Source organism: Aplidium turbinatum, chromosome 4, assembly GCF_918807975.1.
Source record: "Aplidium turbinatum chromosome 4, kaAplTurb1.1, whole genome shotgun sequence".
Taxonomy (NCBI): Eukaryota; Metazoa; Chordata; class Ascidiacea; order Aplousobranchia; family Polyclinidae; genus Aplidium; species Aplidium turbinatum.
The window spans coordinates 6,727,687-6,750,123 of NC_137475.1; the positions used below are offsets into that span (position 1 = coordinate 6,727,687).

At 38.5% G+C, this 22,437-nt stretch overlaps 1 protein-coding gene across 1 annotated transcript; it reads left to right on the forward strand.

Annotated features, from left to right (window-relative positions):
- The first annotated feature begins 5,591 nt into the window (after window positions 1-5,591).
- On the forward strand, window positions 5,592-21,624 carry LOC145768346 (AP-2 complex subunit sigma). Its single transcript, XM_082579824.1, has 3 exons — window positions 5,592-5,725; window positions 12,708-12,796; window positions 20,443-21,624. The coding sequence occupies exons 2-3, from the start codon at window positions 12,741-12,743 to the stop codon at window positions 20,813-20,815; spliced, it is 429 nt and encodes a 142-aa protein (XP_082435950.1). The 5' UTR covers window positions 5,592-5,725; window positions 12,708-12,740; the 3' UTR covers window positions 20,816-21,624.
- Window positions 21,625-22,437: the final 813 nt, after the last annotated feature.

Sequence of the window (22,437 nt, forward strand, 5' to 3'; positions counted from 1 at the left end):
GCATAACTTACAAAAAGTTTTGTCCCTTTACAGTATATTATGTTCGATTTTTCGTCATGTTGATGAAAACAGTTTGTGCTGCATGGGATAGGGCAGCGATAATCAAGAAAAAAAAATTATCGTTATCGGACATTATCGGCGATAATTTATCGTTTATCGTTATCGCTTAACTTTTTTTTGATTTATCGTTTATCGTTATCGCTTTAGGCATTTTTCGTTTATCGATTATCGTTATCGCTTAACTGAAAAATGAGTTATCGCGCCCAACACTGGTTACAGATACATATATGTTACAGATACATCTGTTACAGATATATATCTGCTAACATACCTAAAGTTTAATACCCCAAGAAAATAGTTCATGTTATCTGCCTCCACGTGTAATTTGGACCCCTGGGTCCAAATTACACATTTTATCGGGGTCCATTTTACACAACCCTAAGCTAAAATTTCTTTCAGGCTCGTCACTAACATCTCAAACTGAGAGTCTAATACTGTCATGGTACAGTATCTGTATCTGTGAATGTTGTAGTTGTCTCGAAACGTTAAAATTATTTTCCTACCTGCCTCTGACCTCCGATTATATCGAAATAACGCATGAACCAAAATAAGATCAAGCACCCCTAATAGTTTACTTGCGTTTTCGTAACTACGCCACAAAAGAATTGAGATCAAACGCAATTGCTACCACGTGGTCTTGCTAACCTCTTCCATGTCACGTGATATTCGTGACGTCACCTACTGCTATTAGTCTCAAATCAGCCGGGGTCCATTTTACACGAGGGTCCAATTTACACCACTTTCCCCAACTCTGTCTAGTGTTTGGTACTAAAGCAAAATAATAAAAGACGTGGTTTGTTAGTTGGTAGGCCAAGAAGAACTTAAAGCAAAGAAATAATAAAAGACGATCTTGTTAGTTGGTAGGCCAAGAAGCACTTAAAGCACAAGATAATTAAAGACTTTTCTTCTCAGTTGGTACTAAAGAACTTCAAGCTAAAAATTAAAGGCGTTTCTTTGTTGGTTTTGAAAAAAAAACAACATTGACATTCATTGGTAAGAAAAAAGAAAATTAAAGACAATCGATCTGTGCTTGAAGATTCAAGTGGACGAATCCAAGCAAGTTTTGTGGAACTTTAGGACTTCATATACCCCTACAACTACGGTATTGTGCATTCAAATTCTTTTTTGTATTTTTACGGTCTTTGCAGTTAAGTTTTTTTATAACTACTGTAATAATTTTGTGTGTTTGTGTAACTTAATTTTTTAATTGTTAAATTTAGCCCCAACATTTAATATGTCTACGCTCGGTGGCGACAGGGACTCGGCCGCCGTCGACTCGACTGAGTTTAAGCCTGATGATGTTCTTTGCGGTCGGGCAGGCCATTCTGGGGAGGGACCCAGTAACGATGAGGCTAAGTCAGTTCGAGAGGTCCGGCATCTTAGAAAGGATATTTTAACTCAAATTGGGGAACTTTCTGTAGCCCTAGGTTCTTTGAGTGATAAGCAGGAATTGTTAATTTTTCGATCTAACTTATCTACTTTAGAAGAGGAATTACGGCATTTCCATGCTCTTTTGAGTAAAATTTTTAACTCTGCAATTTTGGCAGAACTTCGTGATATGGTAGATCCCGAATTTAACTCGTTAAAAAATAACTTTGAACAAAAAGTAAGTGAGTTCGCAGATTTGTTGGATGCTGACATACATCCTGAGGATAGCGCCTCAAATGTAAGCACTAGGATGTCTAGGACTTCGTCTCGGATAGTTGCACAAATTAACTTACAGCTAAGACGAGAGGAGCTCCAGATACAAGAGAGGAGCTCCAAGATACAAGTGTGCTTTTTCGAAATTTGTTTGGGAAAGTGCAGCGAAGTATATACTAATCCTAATACTAACTACTAACCCTAACCCTATATAGCAGCTGCATCATATAAGGTTGTTCTTTGTTTTCTTGGCGAGATAACATGTAATGTACGGTAAGGTTATTTTTTATGCTTGATGCAATATTGTCGCAAACCTATTCGAAATGTGTTTCATGATGGTCTCTGCCTGTTCTTGTATTTATTGTTGGATTCTGTTTTGTATCCTTCCATTTTGCGTGCTTGTTTTATTTCACTGTGTTGTTTTCTTACACCTTTCTTTACAATAAACAAATCATTTCACTTTGAAATTTACGTTTAATTCCGAAATCGAAGCTAGGTGCGGTACTTCAATATAGCCTACACCAAGATTACGATTAAATGACCTCTGGCTTAGACTATGCCAGATGACAAAAATTTGGTTTAAGAGGACGGAAATGCAAGAGAGGCTATCATTGTGTTCAGATGAACCCAGTGGATGGAATTGTAGCCTACGCGGGTAAAGTCTTCAATGACGAACAGAAACTTCACTTCGTATGTGGATCAAACCCGGGGCTGGAGGAAAAAGCTATCAACCTCAACTTTTGCTTGTAAATAGACAGAGATATGTTCTTTAGATTAGCGTTTATTAAATGCTGGTATCTTTAAAAATATTTGTGGGATAAACGGTTAAAGTCGGTCAAGTTCAACTCTTTACCTAGGAAATATTTTTAACTTTTAGAGTCTGGCTTACCTTCATTTGGATAGACGATAGCTTCTGCTTTCCAGCAATGGTTCAATTGTTAAAATCAAAGCAGAAACAAGCAACTTACAACTAGTTTAATAAAGACATATAATGATCGCAGACCGGCGGGGACACTTGCTTCGATTCGGAAATGCAACGAGTCATCGGGCGCTATTTGCTTGTGTTTGAAGCCCGGTTGCTCGCTTTGTGAAAAAGCTATCAACCTCAACTTTTGCTTGTACATAGACAGAGATATGTTCTTTAAATTAGCGTTTATCAAAAGCTGGTATCTAAGTAGACAGAGATGTTAAGTAGACAACGATGTTAAGTAGAAAGAGATATGTTCTTTAAATTAGAGTTTATTAAATGCTGGTATCTTTAAAAATATTTGTGGGATAAATGGCTAAAGTCGGTCAAGTTCAACTCTTTTCTAAAGAAATATGTGGTGTTTTTCGGGCCTGTGTTGCATTGCTTTGCATAGGTAAGATCTTCTGCTTTGCAGGGCTGGTTCAATTGTTAAAATCGAAGCAGAATCAAGTACATCACAACTAATTTACTAAAGGCGGACACTTGCATGCTTTTTGTCGTCATGTATTTTTGTCGGCCCTTTATCAGAACTGACGATGCACTGAATAAGTGCGAAATATATTTTCTGTAACATCTACTGACAACTGATCCCTGTTACCTTAGCAATTGAGGTTTTAGCTTTTTGTCGTCATGGTTGACTAATTTTACCCCACTTTTCCACTATTTTTTTGGTCGATACCTCCTCCGTGACGTCATCGCTTTTTTAACCAGAGCGTGAGCTCGTATACAGTGCTTCCACTTTGAAGGATTTTATCCCGAAATCGGGATTTTTCAACGCTTCGAAGGATAAAAAAGGCATTTGAAGAAAAGAAGGATTTTTTAGGGATTTTTAACAATTTTACAAGGAAATTTTGTCTTAAAAAGGGATTTGTTTTTTTTTAGCAATTTTAAAGAAAATTTTATTCATATTCCCTTTCAAAAGTTCTAAAAACGACTGGAATAACGATGATCAGCTGGTTTCCGTCGCCACTCGCCATCCGGAAACCCTCTCATTCTCTTTTCTTTCACCCATTCTCGCCTTTCCGTCGCTTCTCGCTTGGTTGATTTGTATTCTGGTTCTGGCATTTTGGGAATTGGAGACTTGGAGTTTAGACGTAAGTTGTAAGTTCAGTAAGCGAGTTAGTTTTAATTCTTTTAGTTAAAATTTGGTAGTCCGTTGATTTACGGTTGAATTTGAATAGCAATGACAAAGTTTAGTGAGCTTCGACGTACAGTGGCATGATAAGCTTAGGCTAGAGGTATCCTTTCGGTTTAGAAAAGTTAGTTATAGCCTATGCTAATCTATTATGGCGTGATAATACTAGAGCTAGCTAGGCTGTGTGTAGGATATGTATAGTGTACAAAGTCAGACCGAGTCAGTATCATGAATAGGCCTAGTATCTTAAAGTTTTTCATCAGTCCCAGATGATTGTGAAGATGTTACTGACAAGGAGAAAAAAGAGATAGCCTAGCCTATAGAGTTGAACAAGTTAGCACATCAAGGAAAACCATACTAGACACAAAAAATAAATTTATTAATGGATGGATATTGGATACGGTAATTCGTTACTGGACATTTACCACCTGTATATTTTCAGTGTTAGGGAGAAGTTAGGAGTCTGGGTGGGAAAGATTAGAGTTGTACCGGCACCGTAATTGGTAAATGATGTCCAGGACTCCAGGTGGTAAATGTCCCAGAACTGACTAACTGACAAGCAGTTTTTTGGCTGGACAGTGAACAAAGGAAGTAAACCATGTTATTGTAAAATATGTGTAGCCTACCGTACTATTCTAGTAAAACAACGTTGCCTGGACATATTGAGCTATAAACAATAGGCATGAATAGGCCTAGACCTGAACTTTCATCAGCTTCAGATGATTGTGAATATGTTACTGATGAAGACAGAGAAAAAAGATGTAGAGTTGATAAAGTTAGTGCATCAAATAAAACCAAAACTGCATACAAAAATTAATTTGTTAAAGGATGGCAAACTGACAAGCGGTTTTCAGGCTGGATATTGAATAAAGACAGCAAACCATATTGCAAAGTACCTATGTGGCACTTTTGTGTACTGTACCAAAACAGGGTTAATTCGGTACGCTGCTACAGAAAAGCATCAAGCTAACTTTAATTTGGCAAGAAACACTGTAGGGGTCTCGGCAATGTTCGAAAGAAATAATGACACTAAATCTAATGACATTGAAATAAAATGATGCTCAGATTCCATCCTATAGCAGGCCTACTCAACAGTATGTTCTGATTCATAAAGTTATGAAATATGTGTAATTTCTTGTAATAACTAAAATGACAACCTTTATTCAGGTCATACTTTTGAAGTACCAGTCGGTAATAAATTTCATGAACAGCAAGGGCAACGCTGATGCAGAGTCAGTCTTAGAAATTTAATTTTGTATCAAGATTATCACCTATTCAATCTGTTCCAATGACTATTGTTCCTATGTAGCCTGAATGAGTGTAATTTGGCTCATTTTGCCTTTTTTTTCACCACTTAGGCTACATATGCAGTGCCAGTGTTCACTGTTCACAATTAGTAGGCTAATGTTTTTAATAACTGAGTCTGAGTGTTAAGAGTATTAACTGAATGTTACTGTGCTCCTATGATGTAATCATGTGGTGTTTATACTACAGCAGGTGTGAATGTGTTGAGATACTTCTTGTGTGGTGTATTATTTATATTTCCTGCCATAATGCCACTGGACATTAATATGTCAAATTTATGGTATTAGATTGGGTTTGTCAACTAAATCAGCCATGCTACTGCCTGCAAGGTGTTGTTGTTTGTAGCAATTGGAATAGCCAACCGTACCACTTCAATTCACTGATTTTCTGTTCTTTCAGGTTAAAACGTAACTTAGGTGAGATTAAAAACTTTAAAGTTGCATTGGCACCTTTTTTAACTTAAATAACGTCAAAAATAACATCGCCTATCAAGGAAATTTTGAAGGATTTCCGACTGAGAAAAAAAGGGATTTTTCAGGACAAAAAAGGAAATTGAAGAGGATTTATCAATTGTCAGAAGTGGAAGCACTGCTCGTATACCAGCTCCCGAGTTTTCTGTATGGTTACACCCAATGATGACTAAATTTGAGATATTTAGCATAAATACTTTAAAAAATACACACAAATGACTGTGAAAAGTGTTCAAAGTAGACTAAAGTACGTAGCGTCACAGCCTACCATATGGTAAGCTAGGCTTACATTTGATGAGTGTGGAGCTCTTAGACCAGTGGTTCTCAACCGGGGGTCCGCGGACCCCAAGGGGTCCATGAAGCGATTTCCGGGGGTCCGCGAAAGTTTCCGAGTTTTCAACATGACGGATAAATTAAGACATTTAAAAATTGTTTGTGCTTTGTTTATGTATTAGCCTACAGTGATTCTTATACTGTAAGTCGCAACGCACTGGTGCGTCGTTTGAAATTGCAAAGGACATTGCACAAAGGTTTGGTTTCTTAACTAAAATATCATATAAATTACTTAAACCTTTTAATAAGGCTATGTTGGCTATGTTCAACTAAATTCTTTTAAGACAACAGATTGTTGATCAATGATTAATTTAGAAATACAAACGTTAGTCAGCAGTCTATCACCACTCACGGTTTGGCAATGACTGTGATTATAACGAATTAATATTGGTTTCAAATGAAAAAAGGAAGAAATTCTTTGTAACAGTCGCAAGTATTCTATTAACTTTTGATAAAAGTTATAGAAAAACATCAAATGAGCATATAGCTTACCGATGTTTGATCCTGTGTGCCAACATATAGCTCATAAGTCATAACATAATTTCGTCAATCTCATCAATCGTCAAGTGCGTTGCGAATTCAGCAAATTCTTTTAAGTGTGTTGCTTTGAAACTTATGTAAGATATGATTCCATAAGGAAACGCGATATACCAAAATTTCGAATTGAAATTTTTAGGGGTCCGCGACCGCTTCGAAGACACCAAAAGGGGTCCACCAAGACAAAAAGGTTGAGAACCACTGTCTTAGACTATGTACACTACCTCAGAGATTGTGAGTACTGTAGCCCAATATTGCGTTTTTGAAAACTTGGGAAAGTTTTGTCCGCTACCCCAAAATGTTTTTCTCTCCTACGGCTATGACTTCAAGGCTCTCACTTTCAAGGAAATTCAGTTCTATTTTAAAATGTTTGCGGAAACTGCAATCAGCAACTTCGGCTTTTTTTAATTTTTTCTTTCGATCTTTTTAAGGTACGAATTGTTCATGGTATGAATTAGGTTGCATCCAGTAGCAATGACAAAGTTCAGTGAGCTTGGATGCAACCTAATTCGTACCATGAACAATTCGTACCATCAGTTCGTACCTTTAAAATGTTTGCGGAAACTCCGATCAACCCTAGGTTTGCGGAAACTCTGATCAACCCTTACCCTAACCCTTTTAAAATGTTTGCGGAAACTGCAATCAGCGACTTTGGCAAACTCTTAGGATCATTACCGGAAATTTTAAAATGTTTGCGGAAACCTTGAGAAAAACGGGAACTGCAATCAGCAATGTTCTATTTATTTCGTTCGATCTTTTCAGTTTGTTTGTTTGCAGATACCGATACTCCGATACCCTAACTACCGATACCTAACCAATACTCCGATTCCGATACCCTAACCTTGCGGAAACTTTGATCAGCAACTTCGACTTTTTTTAATTTTTTTTCTCGATCTTTTCAAGGTACGGTACGAACTAACGGTACGAATTGTTCATGGTATGAATTAGGTTGCACCCACTAAGCTTCAACGTACACTACAGTTAGGTATGATAAGCTGGATGCAACCTAGTTCGTACCCTGAACAGTTCGGACCCTCAGTTCGTACCCTAAAAAGATCGAAAGAAAAAATTAAAAAAAGCGGAAGTCGCTGATCGCAGTTTCCGCAAACATTTTAAAATTTTCCCCCTGAAAAGATCGAGAGAAAGATAGCACAAAGCCGAAGTCGCTGATCGCAGTTTCCGCTAACCTTAACCATAGGCTAATCTATGCTCTAACCCTAACCCTCGCTGATCGCAGTTTCCGCAAACCTTTTCCGTAGATTCCGCTAACCTTTACTCTAACTCTAACCATAGATTAATCTATGCTCTAACCCTAACCCTCGCTGATCGCAGTTTCCGAAAACATTTTTCCGCAGTTTCCGCTAACCTTTACCTTAACCCTAACTATAGAGCAAATCTATGCTCTAACCCTAACCCTCGCTTATCGCAGTTTCCGCAAACATTTTTCCGCACTTTCCGCTAACCTTTACCCTAACTATAGAGCAATCTATGCTCTAACCCTAACCCTCGCTTATCGCAGTTTCCGCAAACATTTTTCAGCAGTTTTGCTAACCGCAGTTTCGGTTAACCCTAACTCTAATCATCGAGTAATCTATGCTCTGCTCTAACCCTCGCTGATCACAGTTTCCGCAAATATTTTTCCGCAGTTCCGCGGTTTCCGCTAACCCTAACCCTCGAGTTTGTTTGCGGAAACTCCGATCAGCGACTTCGGCTTTGTGCTATTAAACTGCGATCAGCGACTTCGGCTTTTTTTTATTTTTCTCTCGATCTTTTCAGGGTACGAACTGAGGGTCCGAACTGTTCAGGGTACAAACTAGGTTGCACCCTGATAAGCTTAAGCTAGTAGTTTCCTTCCGGTTTAGAAAACTTAGTTATGCTAACCTATTATAATATGGTGTAATAATAATAGAGCTAGCTAGGCTGTGTGAGTGAGTAAGTTAGACTGAGTCAGTATCATGAATAGGCTTAGTATCCTGAAGTTTTTCATCAGTCTCAGATGATTGTGAACACATTACTGACAAGAGGAAAAAAAGATAGCCTAGCCTATACAGTAGAGTTGAACAAGCTAGCACATCAAGAAAAGTCGAACTAAACACAAAAATAAATTTCTTAATGCATGGATAATTTGTTACTGAACATTTACCACCTGTACTTTTTGGTGTTTGGGGTAGGATAGGAGTCCGGGTGGGAAAGATGAGAGTGGCAATTGGTAATTGATGTCCAGGACTCCAGGAGGTGGTAAATGTTCCAGAACCGACTAACTGACAAGCAATTTTTTGGCTGGACAGTGAACAAAGGAAGTAAACCATGTTATTGTAAAATATGTGCTGCTTTTGTGTAGCCTACTGTTCTAATAAAACGGATGCAACCTAGTTCGTACCATGAACAGTTCGTACCGTCAGTTCGTACCTTGAAAAGATCGAGAAAAAAAAACAAAAAAAGCCGAAGTCGCTGATCGCAGTTTTCGCAATCGCTTTAAAATTTTCCCCCTGAAAAGATCGAGAGAAAAAATAGCTCAAAACCGAAGTCCGCTGATCGCAGTTTCCGCAAACATTTTTCCGCAGTTTCCGCTAACCCTAACCATAGAGTAATCTATGCTCTAACCCTAACCCTCGCTGATCGCAGTTTCCACAAAAATTTTCCGCAGTTTCCGTTACCCCTTACCCTAATTCTAATTTCTAACCATAGAGTAATCTATGCTCTAACCCTAACCCTCGCTGATCGCAGTTTCCACAAACATTTTTCTGCAGTTTCCGCTTTTACCCTAACCATAGAGTAATCTTTGCTCTAACCCTCGCTGATCGCAGTTTTCGCAAACATTTTTCCGCAGTTTCCGCTAACCGCAGTTTCCGCTTACCCTAACTCTAACCATAGAGTAATCTATGCTCTAACCCTAACCCTCGCTGATTGCAGTTTGCGCAAACATTTTTCCGCAGTTTCCGCTAACTTTTACCCTAACCATAGAGTGATCTATGCTCTAACCCTCGCTGATCACAGTTTCCGCAAACATTTTTCCGCAGTTTCCGCTTACCCTAACTCTAACCATAGAGTAATCTATGCTCTAACCCTCGCTGATCGCAGTTTCCAAAAACATTTTCCCGCAGTTTCGCAATTTCCGCTAACCACAGTTTCCGCTAACCCTCGAGTTTGTTTCAAATTGTTTGGGGAAACTCCGATCAGCGACTTCGGCTTTGTGCTATTAAACTGCGATCAGCGACTTCGGCTTTTTTTAATTTTTTCTCTCGATCTTTTCAGGGTACGAACTGACTGTACGAATGGTTCAAGGTACGAACTAGGTTGCACCCTAATAAAACACAATGTTGCTTCGAAATACCGGTGCTACTGAAAAAAAAAATCAAGATTAAAATAACCTTAAAGTTGGCACTTTTTTTTAACTTAAATAATGTCAAAAATAACCTCGCCTATGAAGGATATTTTGAAGGATTTCCGACTGAGAAAAAAGGGATTTTTCAGCACAAAAAAGGAAACTGAAGAGGACTTATCAATTGTCAGAAGTGGAAACACTGATCTATGATTCTATGCTAGCAACGATAACCAGCTATTATAGCCACTAGGGTGTGACAGCCGCCCCGACCTTTTCAGAATTTGCCTACCTTTTTTTTGATGGTGAGGTTTTACCTGTACCGTATAAGATTCCTGTAAAGTTTCAAAAAAATTGGTCAAGGTTTAGAGGTGGCCTGTGGCCACTAAAGTTTTTGGAGGGTGCGCAATGCATTTTTGGGGTGCTTTTGCTATATCTCGGCTCCTAGACATGATAGAAGGTCGTGCTATAGCTCAATCGATGCAGAATAAGCAAATTTGTATTAGACTTGTGAAGAAACTATTTGCCTAAAATGTGTAGTTTGCGAGTTATTTGAAACTCGTTTTTTGCACAAATTTTGTGAAAAATTGTTACATATGATTTGAATATTTTATCATTTTTACTTTTTTTTTCTTCTTAGGAACACCTGGAGAGTGGAGAAGCACAGAAGCTGTAACTCTTCAAAGTTTAAACCTAAGTTACCTCATGTTTTGTTTTGTTAGAAGAATAGAAACTGAACACTAACATTGTGTTTACTGTTAAGGCAATTTTTATGGTGATAAGTGCTAATTTATATCACATGCTATGTCACAGTTTAAAGATCATCATCATCTACCGATTTTGATTATACTATACAGGCCATGAATTAATCCTCATGTCGAGGGTGTGGCCTGTCTGTCAAGAACGAAGTCGTCCCCTCCACACCTCATTTATTGGGTTGGCAGAGTCCATGTTCAGGGCTACAAGGTCATGTTTTACAAGTTCTTCCCAAGAAAGTTTTGGTCTACCTTGACCCCACTGTGCTGCGATATTAACACATCTGACCTGTGAGATCCAGCTTGAGCTGCGCTCAACGAGGCCAAGCCATCTCAGTCTGCCTAATTGGAGGACTTCACTGATGTCTTTTATTTTGAGCTTTGATAGAAGAGTCTCAAACTGGATGTTGTCTTCAGGCTTGACTAGGCGAGTCCATCTTACAATCAGAGCGATGGCCAGCAGATATGAGGATCAAGAAGGAGATGATTGTGAAGATCTGCTATGATGAAGTCCTAGCACAGGGATTTGTGAGGGATGATTATGAGGAGCTAGTCAAAGTAGTGCTTTTGTATGAGTTGTATGTTTGTTTGTATGTTTTGTATGCTTTTGCTGAGACCTTTGGAGGTTTTCTACATCCGGGTGCTTGTCACAAAGCCAGATGGATGGCCAAGATTTTATACTGCATCAAGATCGCTCTTCTCACTAAAGTTATTACTAGAGATCTTCCTGCAGGTTTTATATGTTCAAAGCAACAGCTAAAGAAAATTCAAAAATTTGTTCCGCTTGTTGTATATTCCTATGTGCCATGGTGGCTAACCGCTTTTGTGTCAACTTCTGCTCCTTGCAACGGACCTAGAACTTATCAACGTCAACGAGTATTAAGAAATCGAAAGCAGTATGGCCAAAGCAGCTCTTAAAGCTCCAAAGGGGCACATGTGGTATCTTAGTGAAGAACTTATACCCCTTACCCTTTTCGATAGCGGTGTGTCTGACGGGGCAAGCAAAAAAATGTTCAAAAGCTGACAAGCTTCGAAGATCCTGGACATTCTTTGAAAAGAGAAGGAAGTGATTTTGGCAAACCTTCCTTTCCTTCCATTGCTACAAAACCAACAGATGACTTGAGCTCCTTAGTTGGAGAAAATTTTTGGAGCTTCTTCAGAATCTTGAAGATTGACACGACCTTTTTAAGTGTTGGTGTTGTCGATTGGTGCCAGAACGGCAGCTACTGTGAAGCAAAGAAACAGGTTTGAAATCTTTATGTTGTTAATGATGCAGCAGAAAGGGGTGTCAAACTGTGCCAAGACTTTATTGACACTACTAAGACAGAAGTTTCATTTCAAAATATTCTTCAAGTAGTTGAGAACAGCAGAAATTCTATGTCCAATCAGCGTAAGCAATACTTACATCCATCTCGGTGTTGGTTTCTTACATTGTGATTTTTATCATCGCTGTTCCTCGCTCTCAAATGTATTTTGTGATTTCGTTCAACATTAAGTAAACATGTAAATTCATCATTTCATTGATTTTCCATGTGTTTTAACCCAAGAAGAAAAGGTGCGAAGAACATTTTTCTCACGAAAATGCAAAAACGGGTTTTTCTCAAATAACTCAAAAACTAAACATTTTAGACTGAACATTTGTTCACAAGTTTGATATAAACTTGCCTATACTGCATCGATTGAGCTATAGCATGATCTTCTATCATGTCTACGTGCTGAGATATAGCAAAATCACCCCTAAAAATGCATCGCTCACCCCCAAAAACTTTAGTGGCCATGGGCCACCTCTAAACCTTGACCAATTTTTTTGAAACTTTACAGGAATCTTATACAGGTAAAACCTCACCACCAAAAAAAAGGTAGGCTCTGTGAAACCAAGTTTCAAAAATCATGGGGCGGCTGTCACACCCTAATAGCCACATGTCATTTGGATATGGTGGTAGATAAATAGTGTCATTCGTGATGGAGATATTTCAACCGCGTCATAAAAGCCTTGTTTCATAAACAAACTATCGCTGGTAGGGCAAATCGATCTCATCTTTTTGTGTTATGTGTCCTGCAGTACTATTAGAGTAGGCTAAATGATTAATAGATGATATATTTCTAATACTGTTGTCATAAAACTAAGTTGTATGTGCAGATTTCTGTTAGCATCTTGAATACATAGTGTCATTTGTTTCAGTGTTAAAACTGCCTATCTCACAACAAAAACAAAATGATTCGTTTCATCTTGATTCAAAATAGAGCAGGAAAAACACGACTTGCAAAATGGTGAGTATGTTCAAAACTGTCATTTATGGTCTTGTATATATATTAGGGTGGTCCTCAAATGTATGCAAAAATTTCAAACTTAAAAAATTGTAGTGCACACACTTCTAGTTGGTTCCTTTTTATATAAAAACATTTCCCTGAAAGTTTGAAAGATTTTGATAAAGGTTTAGAGGTGCCAGATTACAGGTGAAAATTTAATAAATTGAGCGATTTACGATACCCACCCAAGATAATGTAACATTTGCAATTGTATTTTAAAAAGACATAACACATCATGACAGAGCAAACAATAAACATGAGAAAAATGATATGTAAGAATACTGTACTCTCATCCAACTCTGCAGCAGGTAACACTGATACTACTGGAAAACTAGAAGACGTTGGAGCTGGTATACAAGTCCCTCCCCCCCCCTCTTGGCAACTCATGACAAAGGGGAATTGACCAAAACATGTGGATTGAAGTGTGTGAACAGTAAAGCAAAGGTAAAGTAGTTTCACCCTACCCATATGTTTGGTCGAGTCCTGTCTTTGTCATGAGTTACCAAGGGGGGGGGGGGGGACTTGTATACCAGCTCCAAGAAGTTGAACTTGCAACAAGATTAACTACCGGTAGTGCTTTATCAAGATAAATACATAATACAATTCAGTCTGTGGACTGATACACTTTCTGAAGATTTTTTTTTTGCTGCAAGTCGGAAGAACATGCCGGTGCTGTTTCACAACTTGCAGAATGTATTGAATTTGCTCTTCATCTTTCGTTAATACATTGTTAAAATTTTGCATCAAAGCAACACACCTTTCGGCAAAGTCATTGATTACATGGAGCCCACCAACAATAGCTTGCGCTTTCTTATAGTTGTCATCAACATTCCATGATGTGATTTCCACCTTCAGAAAGTCACATGGTAAGTTGAGAATCTGGAAAAATCTCATGGTGTTTGATGTGACAAAGTGCGACAGATCTTTTGATGAAATATCATCTGGTACTCGAGAAAGACGCTTTGAAGGAAGGTGTACTGCTTTGATGAGTTAACGCGGATACCATGGCGTTTTTTGAGTAACAGAAACAGCATCATTAAAAAATGCCAGGCCCACAAGTTCTTCACTTATACCACAAGTGCCTCGAAAATGTTTTCATGGCTTTTTGCGATAAACCTGCATCATGTTGCTCATACTCATTTACCGTTTTCAAGAGCACCAGGTCATGTTGTGGTGCACATTTAGCTAAAGGTGCTGTGAACCATGATTTTACATACACCTTCAAAACAAACAGAACAAATCGCTTTAAACCACGTTGCTCCTAACTTGACAAACCAAACTGCATTCGAAATAAGCAGATTTTGAGTGCATATACAGCAGTTGCCATCCATCTGGCACGATGAAGGGCACCAGGATGACAGAATCGAATTCCAGGTGGTGGTGTTCCGTTGAGGATTATGACCGATAATTCTTGGTAGTCTCTTGGATGATTATTGTTATGCAGATGGTGGATACAGAACTGTATAATTTCATCAGAAAAGCTGCTGTCATCTTTTTCCAATGTCACATACCCATCTTTATTCAATGAACTCCATTTTGATTTAAATCGCTTAAAAAGGAGAATGTCTGGTCCAGATGATGGCCCAAGGCATGTCAAGAATGCTTTTTGGAATATTAGTTCCAGAATATGGTGACAAGCCAGATGAAACATGTCCTTGTTCAATTCTTATAAAATTAGGACACAAGCACCAGACTTCTGACCAGTATTGCTGAATCGAACTAGCTTTAGCTGAGTCTAGAATATCTGCTCAACTACAGACAAAGCTTTGGTAGCTGGTGTGATATAATTTTATCTACTGTTAAGACTATCAACATGGCAGCCAAGTAATGGTGATCAGTGAAATGGAACAACATCATGCTGATAAAAACAGATTAACCCAGTTTAAAAGAGGACATTACCTACAACTATATCAACAGTTGGATAATACAACTTCAGTGTGTCAAGTATGGTTTTACAGACTGTAGCTTCCCAATTCCCATATATTCGCATAGGGAAAAAATCTGAATTTTCAAAGTAAATCTGGCACCTCTAAACAAAGTTCAATCTCTCTGAAATTTTTACAGGGTCCATTTTTGGTCATTTGGAGATGTTTAGGGTAGTGTCACATTGCATTTTCTAAAATTCGGTTTTCGGGACCACCCTAATATATATGTTCCATGGTAGTGGAATAATGGTACAGCAGATGTGCTATCTTTCAAATAATGTGAACCTAGTTCCAAGCCTTAATGCAGCCGGCGGCCATGGCCGCTAAGTGGTGCTTGAATGACCGCCGGTGCTGCCTTCTCATTCGGCCAAGTTTGGTCGCCGGTTTCTTCTAGCCAATTATTTAATTTTGCAATAGAATGATTGTGGAATTAGAAGCAGTGACGCAAAGTTAGGTCAGCTTGTCATAATCACCATTGTTGTATTAAGTGGAACATTTGCTATTGTATGGAATATATCCAGCTGTGATCACCAGCTTTAAGTCTTGTTTGTAATTCCTGACGTTTATTTTAACAAAGTGTTATTCCGAAGTGCTAATTTACATCGGCTTGCAATATTGTCGTTTTTATGTCGATTCAATGTTTTCGGACATTGAATCGTTGTTAAAAAAGAAAACTAGGTTAGTTGACATCCAAGAGGAAAACACGTGTCTAGTTGAGAAATGTTCCCGCTGTGGGATAGTGACTTCATACCCGCAATGGTGACATCATAACGGAATAAATGGTCAGGTTTTATGAAAGACGGTATGCAGTTGAAACAATTTACTGAGCAGTTGAAACAATTTAGTGTCGTTAGATGGTCCCGCAATACCGGATTACAATCCCGATAAAGGAGTTATTGCGTGGTACAACGATTCTATTGCAGGACGTCGCCCAGACTTCAACAACGCTAAGTGATCATTTTAGCATTGTTGCAAGTTAATTCTATTTACTTGTACTATCGTTATTTGTATTTTGGCCTCCAAGCACGCAGATTTGGCTGCTGAGAAGGAGCTCTCGGTTGGCCACGATGGCTGCCGGAAAAAAAACACGAGTTTTAAGGCCTGTAGTTCGACATTATTGCCTAACTTAAGCTGGTTGTTGATAAATACATTAATTTATTTCTACCCAGGGTGTAATAAATTGGGGTCTGCTACTATTCGGTGAGTCCGATTCGGTGAGTTCCTAACCTCTAACCCCTAACCCTAAAACGGCAATGATAATTAGGCTACGGTACCCAATAATTTTAAAAAAAATTGAAAAAATCACCGAATAGGGATCGGACTCACCGAAACGGGCCATTCCGAATAAATTGGGTGGGCATAGTTGCTGAAGGAAAGGTAGCTGAGAGAAAGGAAGTGGCCACCCAACTCCCGTTAGTGCCAAAAGCCTAGTATGATGAAAATCTTATTTTGAGATCCTGATTTCTACCAAAGCTCAATAACAGAGTATGGGACCTTTATCTTTACATGTTCTATTATGGAAATGCAGTAGTATTTATGCCCCAACAAACACTAGTCAAAATAATAAAAATTGTTTAGAGATATATCAATCTTTTTTTATAATTATACAATATACATAGACCCATGAACTACTACTGCTATGAACTTGACCTAATGCATTGCTGAGGGGGTCTGCTGTTTGTTCCTTTTCACATATATACAGAAGTTAGCACATCCACAAACTTCCTAATAAGTGACTTTTGTAGAGCTCGACCGATATCACTTTTTCAGGCTGATACCGATATTTGTGAAATTTTTAGGCCGATACCGATATATATCGGCCGGTATATATATAGCCGTGTAGCTGCTTAATATGCCGCATAACTGATTAACTTCCACCGAACGAGGTCGTCTGGCTTCTTGCGTCATAATGCTCTGGGCACGAATCGGAAAACTTATACAATGACGCTACTATTTTCTTCTGTGCAAAGTTTCACTAGGCTTTTTTCTTTGGGTTTATTTTTGCATGTCATGTGAGCGAAAGTTAAATTTCCCTGGGCCTTTTCTTTCTTACTGTAATATCAAAACTTGACAAATTTTGCTGCATCTTGCTGTGATAGCCAACTCGTATGATCTAATTTTGTAACAAATCTTGCCTTATCAATATCACTCGGTGATCAAAGCCAGACATTGTGACTTAAGACTTGAAATTAGTTGTGCATGGTTAGTGTGGAAGTACACCGGTACTCCCATCGATTTTTAGCGAAAAATTCACCTTTGTTACAATGATTCAATGTCATCAATCGTTGAAGCAACGTAAAACTCGAAAGTTTTCCTGCTTGAATGGAAGCTAAGGGATACAGTATTAACATTTTCTAGATGCGCGCACTAGAATGGGCGGGAAATTATATTCTCGCAACAATTGTTCGTGCTATGCAAGCACGTTTGAGCAACTTGTGTTTCTTCTAAAGGCGCGTATGGCTGGTTTTGAGTGTGCTTTTGCTGGGCGATGTTTATCGGCGAAAAATAGCCGATACAATATATCGGCTACACCTGATATTGGCCGATACATATCGGCTGACCGATGTATCGGTCAAGCTCTAACTTTTAGGACAACTTTCTGATTACAAATTAGAAGCTGCATAACTTTTAGCATTATGATTAGAAAAATACTCTTCTTGAAAAGAACACAGCTTTATCGTGATATCACCTCAGAAGTTATTTAAAATATTTTTTTACAGAAAATATGGTACTCTGGTAAACTATAATCTAAATTGGATGTTCAAGGTTAATTGAAACATTTGGGCCTGGTTCAAGAGATGATTGGAAGTTGTTAATATATCAAAAACCTTTGTGAAAGTACTGTATAAGAGGGAAAACAATTTCAGTTCTCGCCAGGAAAGTTTTTATCTAACACTAAGCTGCAAGTATCAGTAGGCATTTTCGTTGGAACTGAAGTCTCAAATTAGAACACTGTTGACTGACGGAAATTGCGAGTTAACAGGCTTGCTGTTTTACACTCCCACCACTAGCCTACTTTCACGTGTGGGAAAACCTAAAAGATGTGACTTTAATGAAATAGACATCTTTGGGTAGTACTAGTAAGTCGTGTCTATTGACGAAACGTCGGAATAAAAGCAAATTATGTACAGCGCCGGATTTAGCCTAAGTGCTGCCCTAGGCAGATGAGAAAAGTGCCGCCCCCCCAAAAAAAACTTTTGATTGTGATTTTCGATACAACACAGGCACTTGTTCTCATTTGTCCTCAATTCCGCCATTTTTATAAGATTTCATGAAACTAAAGTTCTTTCGTAAACTAGTCTTACTTTTTGGCTTGTTTACATACTTGAAGCATCAAGGCAAGTACACAAAATAGCCTGCAACTTTTCCATCAACCTAACATTGACTAAAAACATTTTTTCTAAGCTCCTTTAAATTTACCAACAGTGAAACAAACCGAACCAAGATTAATAAAAACTGCACAGACAAAGCCTAGTCCTCCATACTAAGCGAGACAGATAACTAAAAGAAGTGCTAAGCAGCACATATTGTTGAAAACCAATCAAGCGTGAAGTACTATGGGAGCGATGACTTGCCGCACTGTTTATAAATGTATGTGATGTGATAACATATTTATTAATTGCTATACAGTATATCTGAATACATCTGTCGTGAATTATTATATTCACATACAGCATTATCAATGTAATATATTTGTATATTTTGCCGCCCTAGGCAACTGCCCTAGGCCTGCTCTGCCTACTGGTAAATCTGGCCCTGATTATGTACCATCTTGAATGGTACATTTGTGATAGTTCAGCTTAGTTTGCACCAGTAAAACATGTTTTTTAATTAAATGCCTGGTGAACAGCCTCATTCAATTTGTAGCTGTGTTTTTATAATCACATTTTTTCTGGAAGGCATTGCCATTTTTGTTTTATTTCAAAAATCTGTTTCATCTGATAATGAGAAATACATGTGTCATGCATTATTTTACAGTTTACACACTGTTTAGTTGTTCTGTAATTGCGCAACATTGACCAAACCCCCTTTAGGACACAAAGCAAAATCCCTTGCATGCTTTTGTAGAACTTAGTTAAATACAATGCTGTGAATGTCGTTCGTTCAGGTTTAAATTCGTCGGTCAATCAAGCAACAATATCACCACAAAACAAATACATAAAGAGGATGAAGCAAGTGCACAACAGCTTTTTTTACTTGTCTGAATATTGTTGGCAATTTTTATTTCACACATTGATAAATAGCTTGAACAGATTCGCGTTCTATCTATGAAAGGAAGTCACAAACTCCCTTCAAACTTGGGTCCTGTCCTTGAAGTCTGTTGTTCAAGTGCACACCCATAAAGCTGTAAAACCATTGTCTTCCCCTTTGTTGTTTAGGTGTTGTTGTCTGTTTTTTATTCCACCCAGTTGGTTCTGCTAAATGGATTGGAGAGCCATAGTTTACTTAAATTTGTCATTTTTTTGTGTATAATAATCGGTCGCTTAACCGAATGAGCTATCAAGGCGCTTTTTTCATTTTCTTTAAAACAATTTTTTGTTGTTGAAATTTTATTTGTTTTTATTATGAAGCATGAAAAAATATGTGGCCACAGACAGTTACAACTCAAGTTCGCTGGAGTAGACTATTAGGCTACGCAGTACACATTGTCAAAAGTCGTACATTCCAGACAAGCTCATGTCTCAACGTTAAACAAACGACCTAACGTTGCTAATGCACGATCTCACTACGTTTACTACAAGACATTTGGCGAGCCGTCTATGTAGAATTTGAACAAAGGTAGCTTGTGCATTCGCACAAACAGCGCAAAGTCAGCAGTTTACTGACAAATTGTGAGTTTTTTTTAAATAATATCAACCAAAAGCCAAAAGGGCCAGGCATCCCCCTCTGTTTCAGACCCAATGGGGCACCGGCTCTCTGCCCCCACGTAACCAACGCCGATACCGATATAACATGTGCAACAGTTATCTCAAAACCTTGGTGTTAATATAAAAAGCATGCCAAATGTGGAATCAGTACCCCCAGAAATGGATTTGCGTGTTTTTAGTGAAAACAAAAGTTAAAAAATGCATGCTTGTGTAATTTTAGTCTTAGTAAAAATTTTCGAAAGAATAAAGATTTAATGGTATTTTGCCAGCAAATGGATTTGACTATATGATTTTCTCTTTGTAACGATACGTTAGTGGCCCATTTGTTGTGTTAAAGTCAACAGACACCAACACAAGGATTGTTAATTTTTTGCTTTGTTTTAACTCCTGGCCGAAGATGTAAAGGTTAGCTTACTTCCATTCATTTTCATATTCGTCATGCAACATGACTTGCTGCTCTGGTGAAATTTACCCACAGTTGAGAGCTCTTTTACTAGCAGAAGAGTTGTATCAGTGACTTATACATGAATGATGTACGGTCATAATAAGACGTGTGGCTTTCGTCAGACGAACAGACCACACCCTCTGCATGAAGATAAATTCATGGCCTGTGTAACTAAAACTGGTTGATCATGGGACATAGTCTACTGTTTCACATTCCCTCTTCATAATCTACCTTTGTTCAGTAGCAATTAATATGCTACTAAAGTACTAAACCTTCACTGTGGTTTTGAGTATGTCGAAGCAACTTAGTCGAATTTTATAAATTGATTACAATTTTAATTCAATTGTTTCTGTAACGGTTGCTTTGCAGGTATATGCAATTCGATGATGACGAAAAACAAAAGCTGATCGAGGAAGTTCACGCTGTCGTGACCGTCCGCGATGCGAAACACACCAATTTTGTTGAGTTTCGGAACTTCAAGATAGTTTACCGGCGCTACGCAGGCTTGTACTTCTGCATATGCGTCGACGTTAGTGACAACAACCTTGCCTACCTCGAAGCAATTCATAACTTTGTTGAGGTGCTGAACGAGTATTTCCATAATGTTTGCGAGCTTGACCTGGTTTTCAACTTTTACAAAGTCTACACAGTCGTGGACGAAATGTTTCTTGCTGGAGAAATTCGAGAAACGAGTCAGACAAAAGTTATTCAACAGCTTCAGATGCTACAAAATCTCGAGTGAATCATTCAACACATTATATCCTTTATCGACTTTACATTTCCATACTAATCTTCGTCAAAAACACGAAATCATATGGTTACATTTATGTGTAGCACTCGTGTAGTATATTTCGTTGTTTTCTTTATCTGTATATCAACTGCATAAATATATATCTCGGCATCAAATCATTCAGATGAGCTGATCTCCTCCCTCAAAAACTTAGGGTTGGAGTTTCTAACTTGGAGATGTAACTCAACTCTTGGTATCTATAATGAAGTAAATGCATAAGGATGGAAGTTTTTTCGTCTTGTGTAATAATTGGTAAACGTTACAATAGCCACGATTTACCTAAAGAATACAAGTATTGATGAACATTAACGCAAGCATTTTTATGATGGTCATTTCTTTTAGACGCTAATTTGAAGCTTTTGAGAAACGCATCTGTACATTAAGCGATCCCAATGGTTATGGTTTTCTCAAACATGTCATAAAAAATTATGTTGCCCTTCCAAATCTTTGTGCAATAATAATATGCTTTCCTGTAGTTCACAAGAAACAACGTTCCAATAAGTTAATTAAACTTGCCTATTTTGTCCAATATGTGCAAGTATTTTACACTCGCCATGGTTACGGCACTACATACTGTATTAGTGTTTTCTCTTCAAAGAATTGCTTAATTAATGACCAGTTTTCAATTGAATGTTGTAAACATTTGGAAATATCTTTGCTTTATACGTACAGTCGTACACCTTAGGCTTACTAATTTTACCGCCATATACAGTGCATCTCGTCATTCAAATAAAAAAACATGCTAAAATATTGGAAGGATAGTCTGTCAAGTTTCTCTGCCATTTTCTTTCCAAGGTTGCTACTAGCACTGATGGGCATTGTTATTTTGTATAAGCAGCGCGCTTTCCTACTGCAATACGCCAATCGATCGGCGCTACTAGTCGATGGAAAGCAACGAGTTAGCCCGTTAAAAAGTAGCGGCGTTACATTTTGTTTTGAGCTGCAAGCCGGGATGAACGACAAGTGGCTTCTCGTGCCCCATCCTGTGAGTAACATCTGCACCCAAGCAGATGCCAAACGAAACTTGTCAACCAAGAGCCTCCACCCGGACAGCACAGCTGCAAGGGGCAATTGACAAGTTCAGACGCCCCACCATTCTGCAGCTCAACATAGAAGGCTACACAACAAGCAAGATCAAAGTTGTGGAGGCTTGCCCATACCAACCGGGCACTCGTCATCCTCCTCCAAGAGACCCACTGCACCTCTGCAGATAGGCTAGCCATTTCCAACTATACGCTAGCTGGGTCTACCTTAAGCAGGAAGCACGGCATTGCCACGTTTGTACATGAGAGCCTGAAGTGGACCTTTGTCGACCAATCTCCAACTGATGCTGAGATTGAGTGGGTGTGCATTTGCATCTCAGGCTACAACATCTACAAGCCCCCACCCTCGCGAGTGTTGCCAACGTTCCCCTCCCCCAGTCTCTACGCTGGCGATTTCAACTGCCAGCACATCGACTGGGGCTACAGCAACACAAGCAGCGAGGGAGAATTGCTGGCTGACTGGGCTTCTACAAACCATCTTGCCCTCTTATTCAATCCAAAGGAACCAACCAGTTTCCCTTCCGGTCGCTG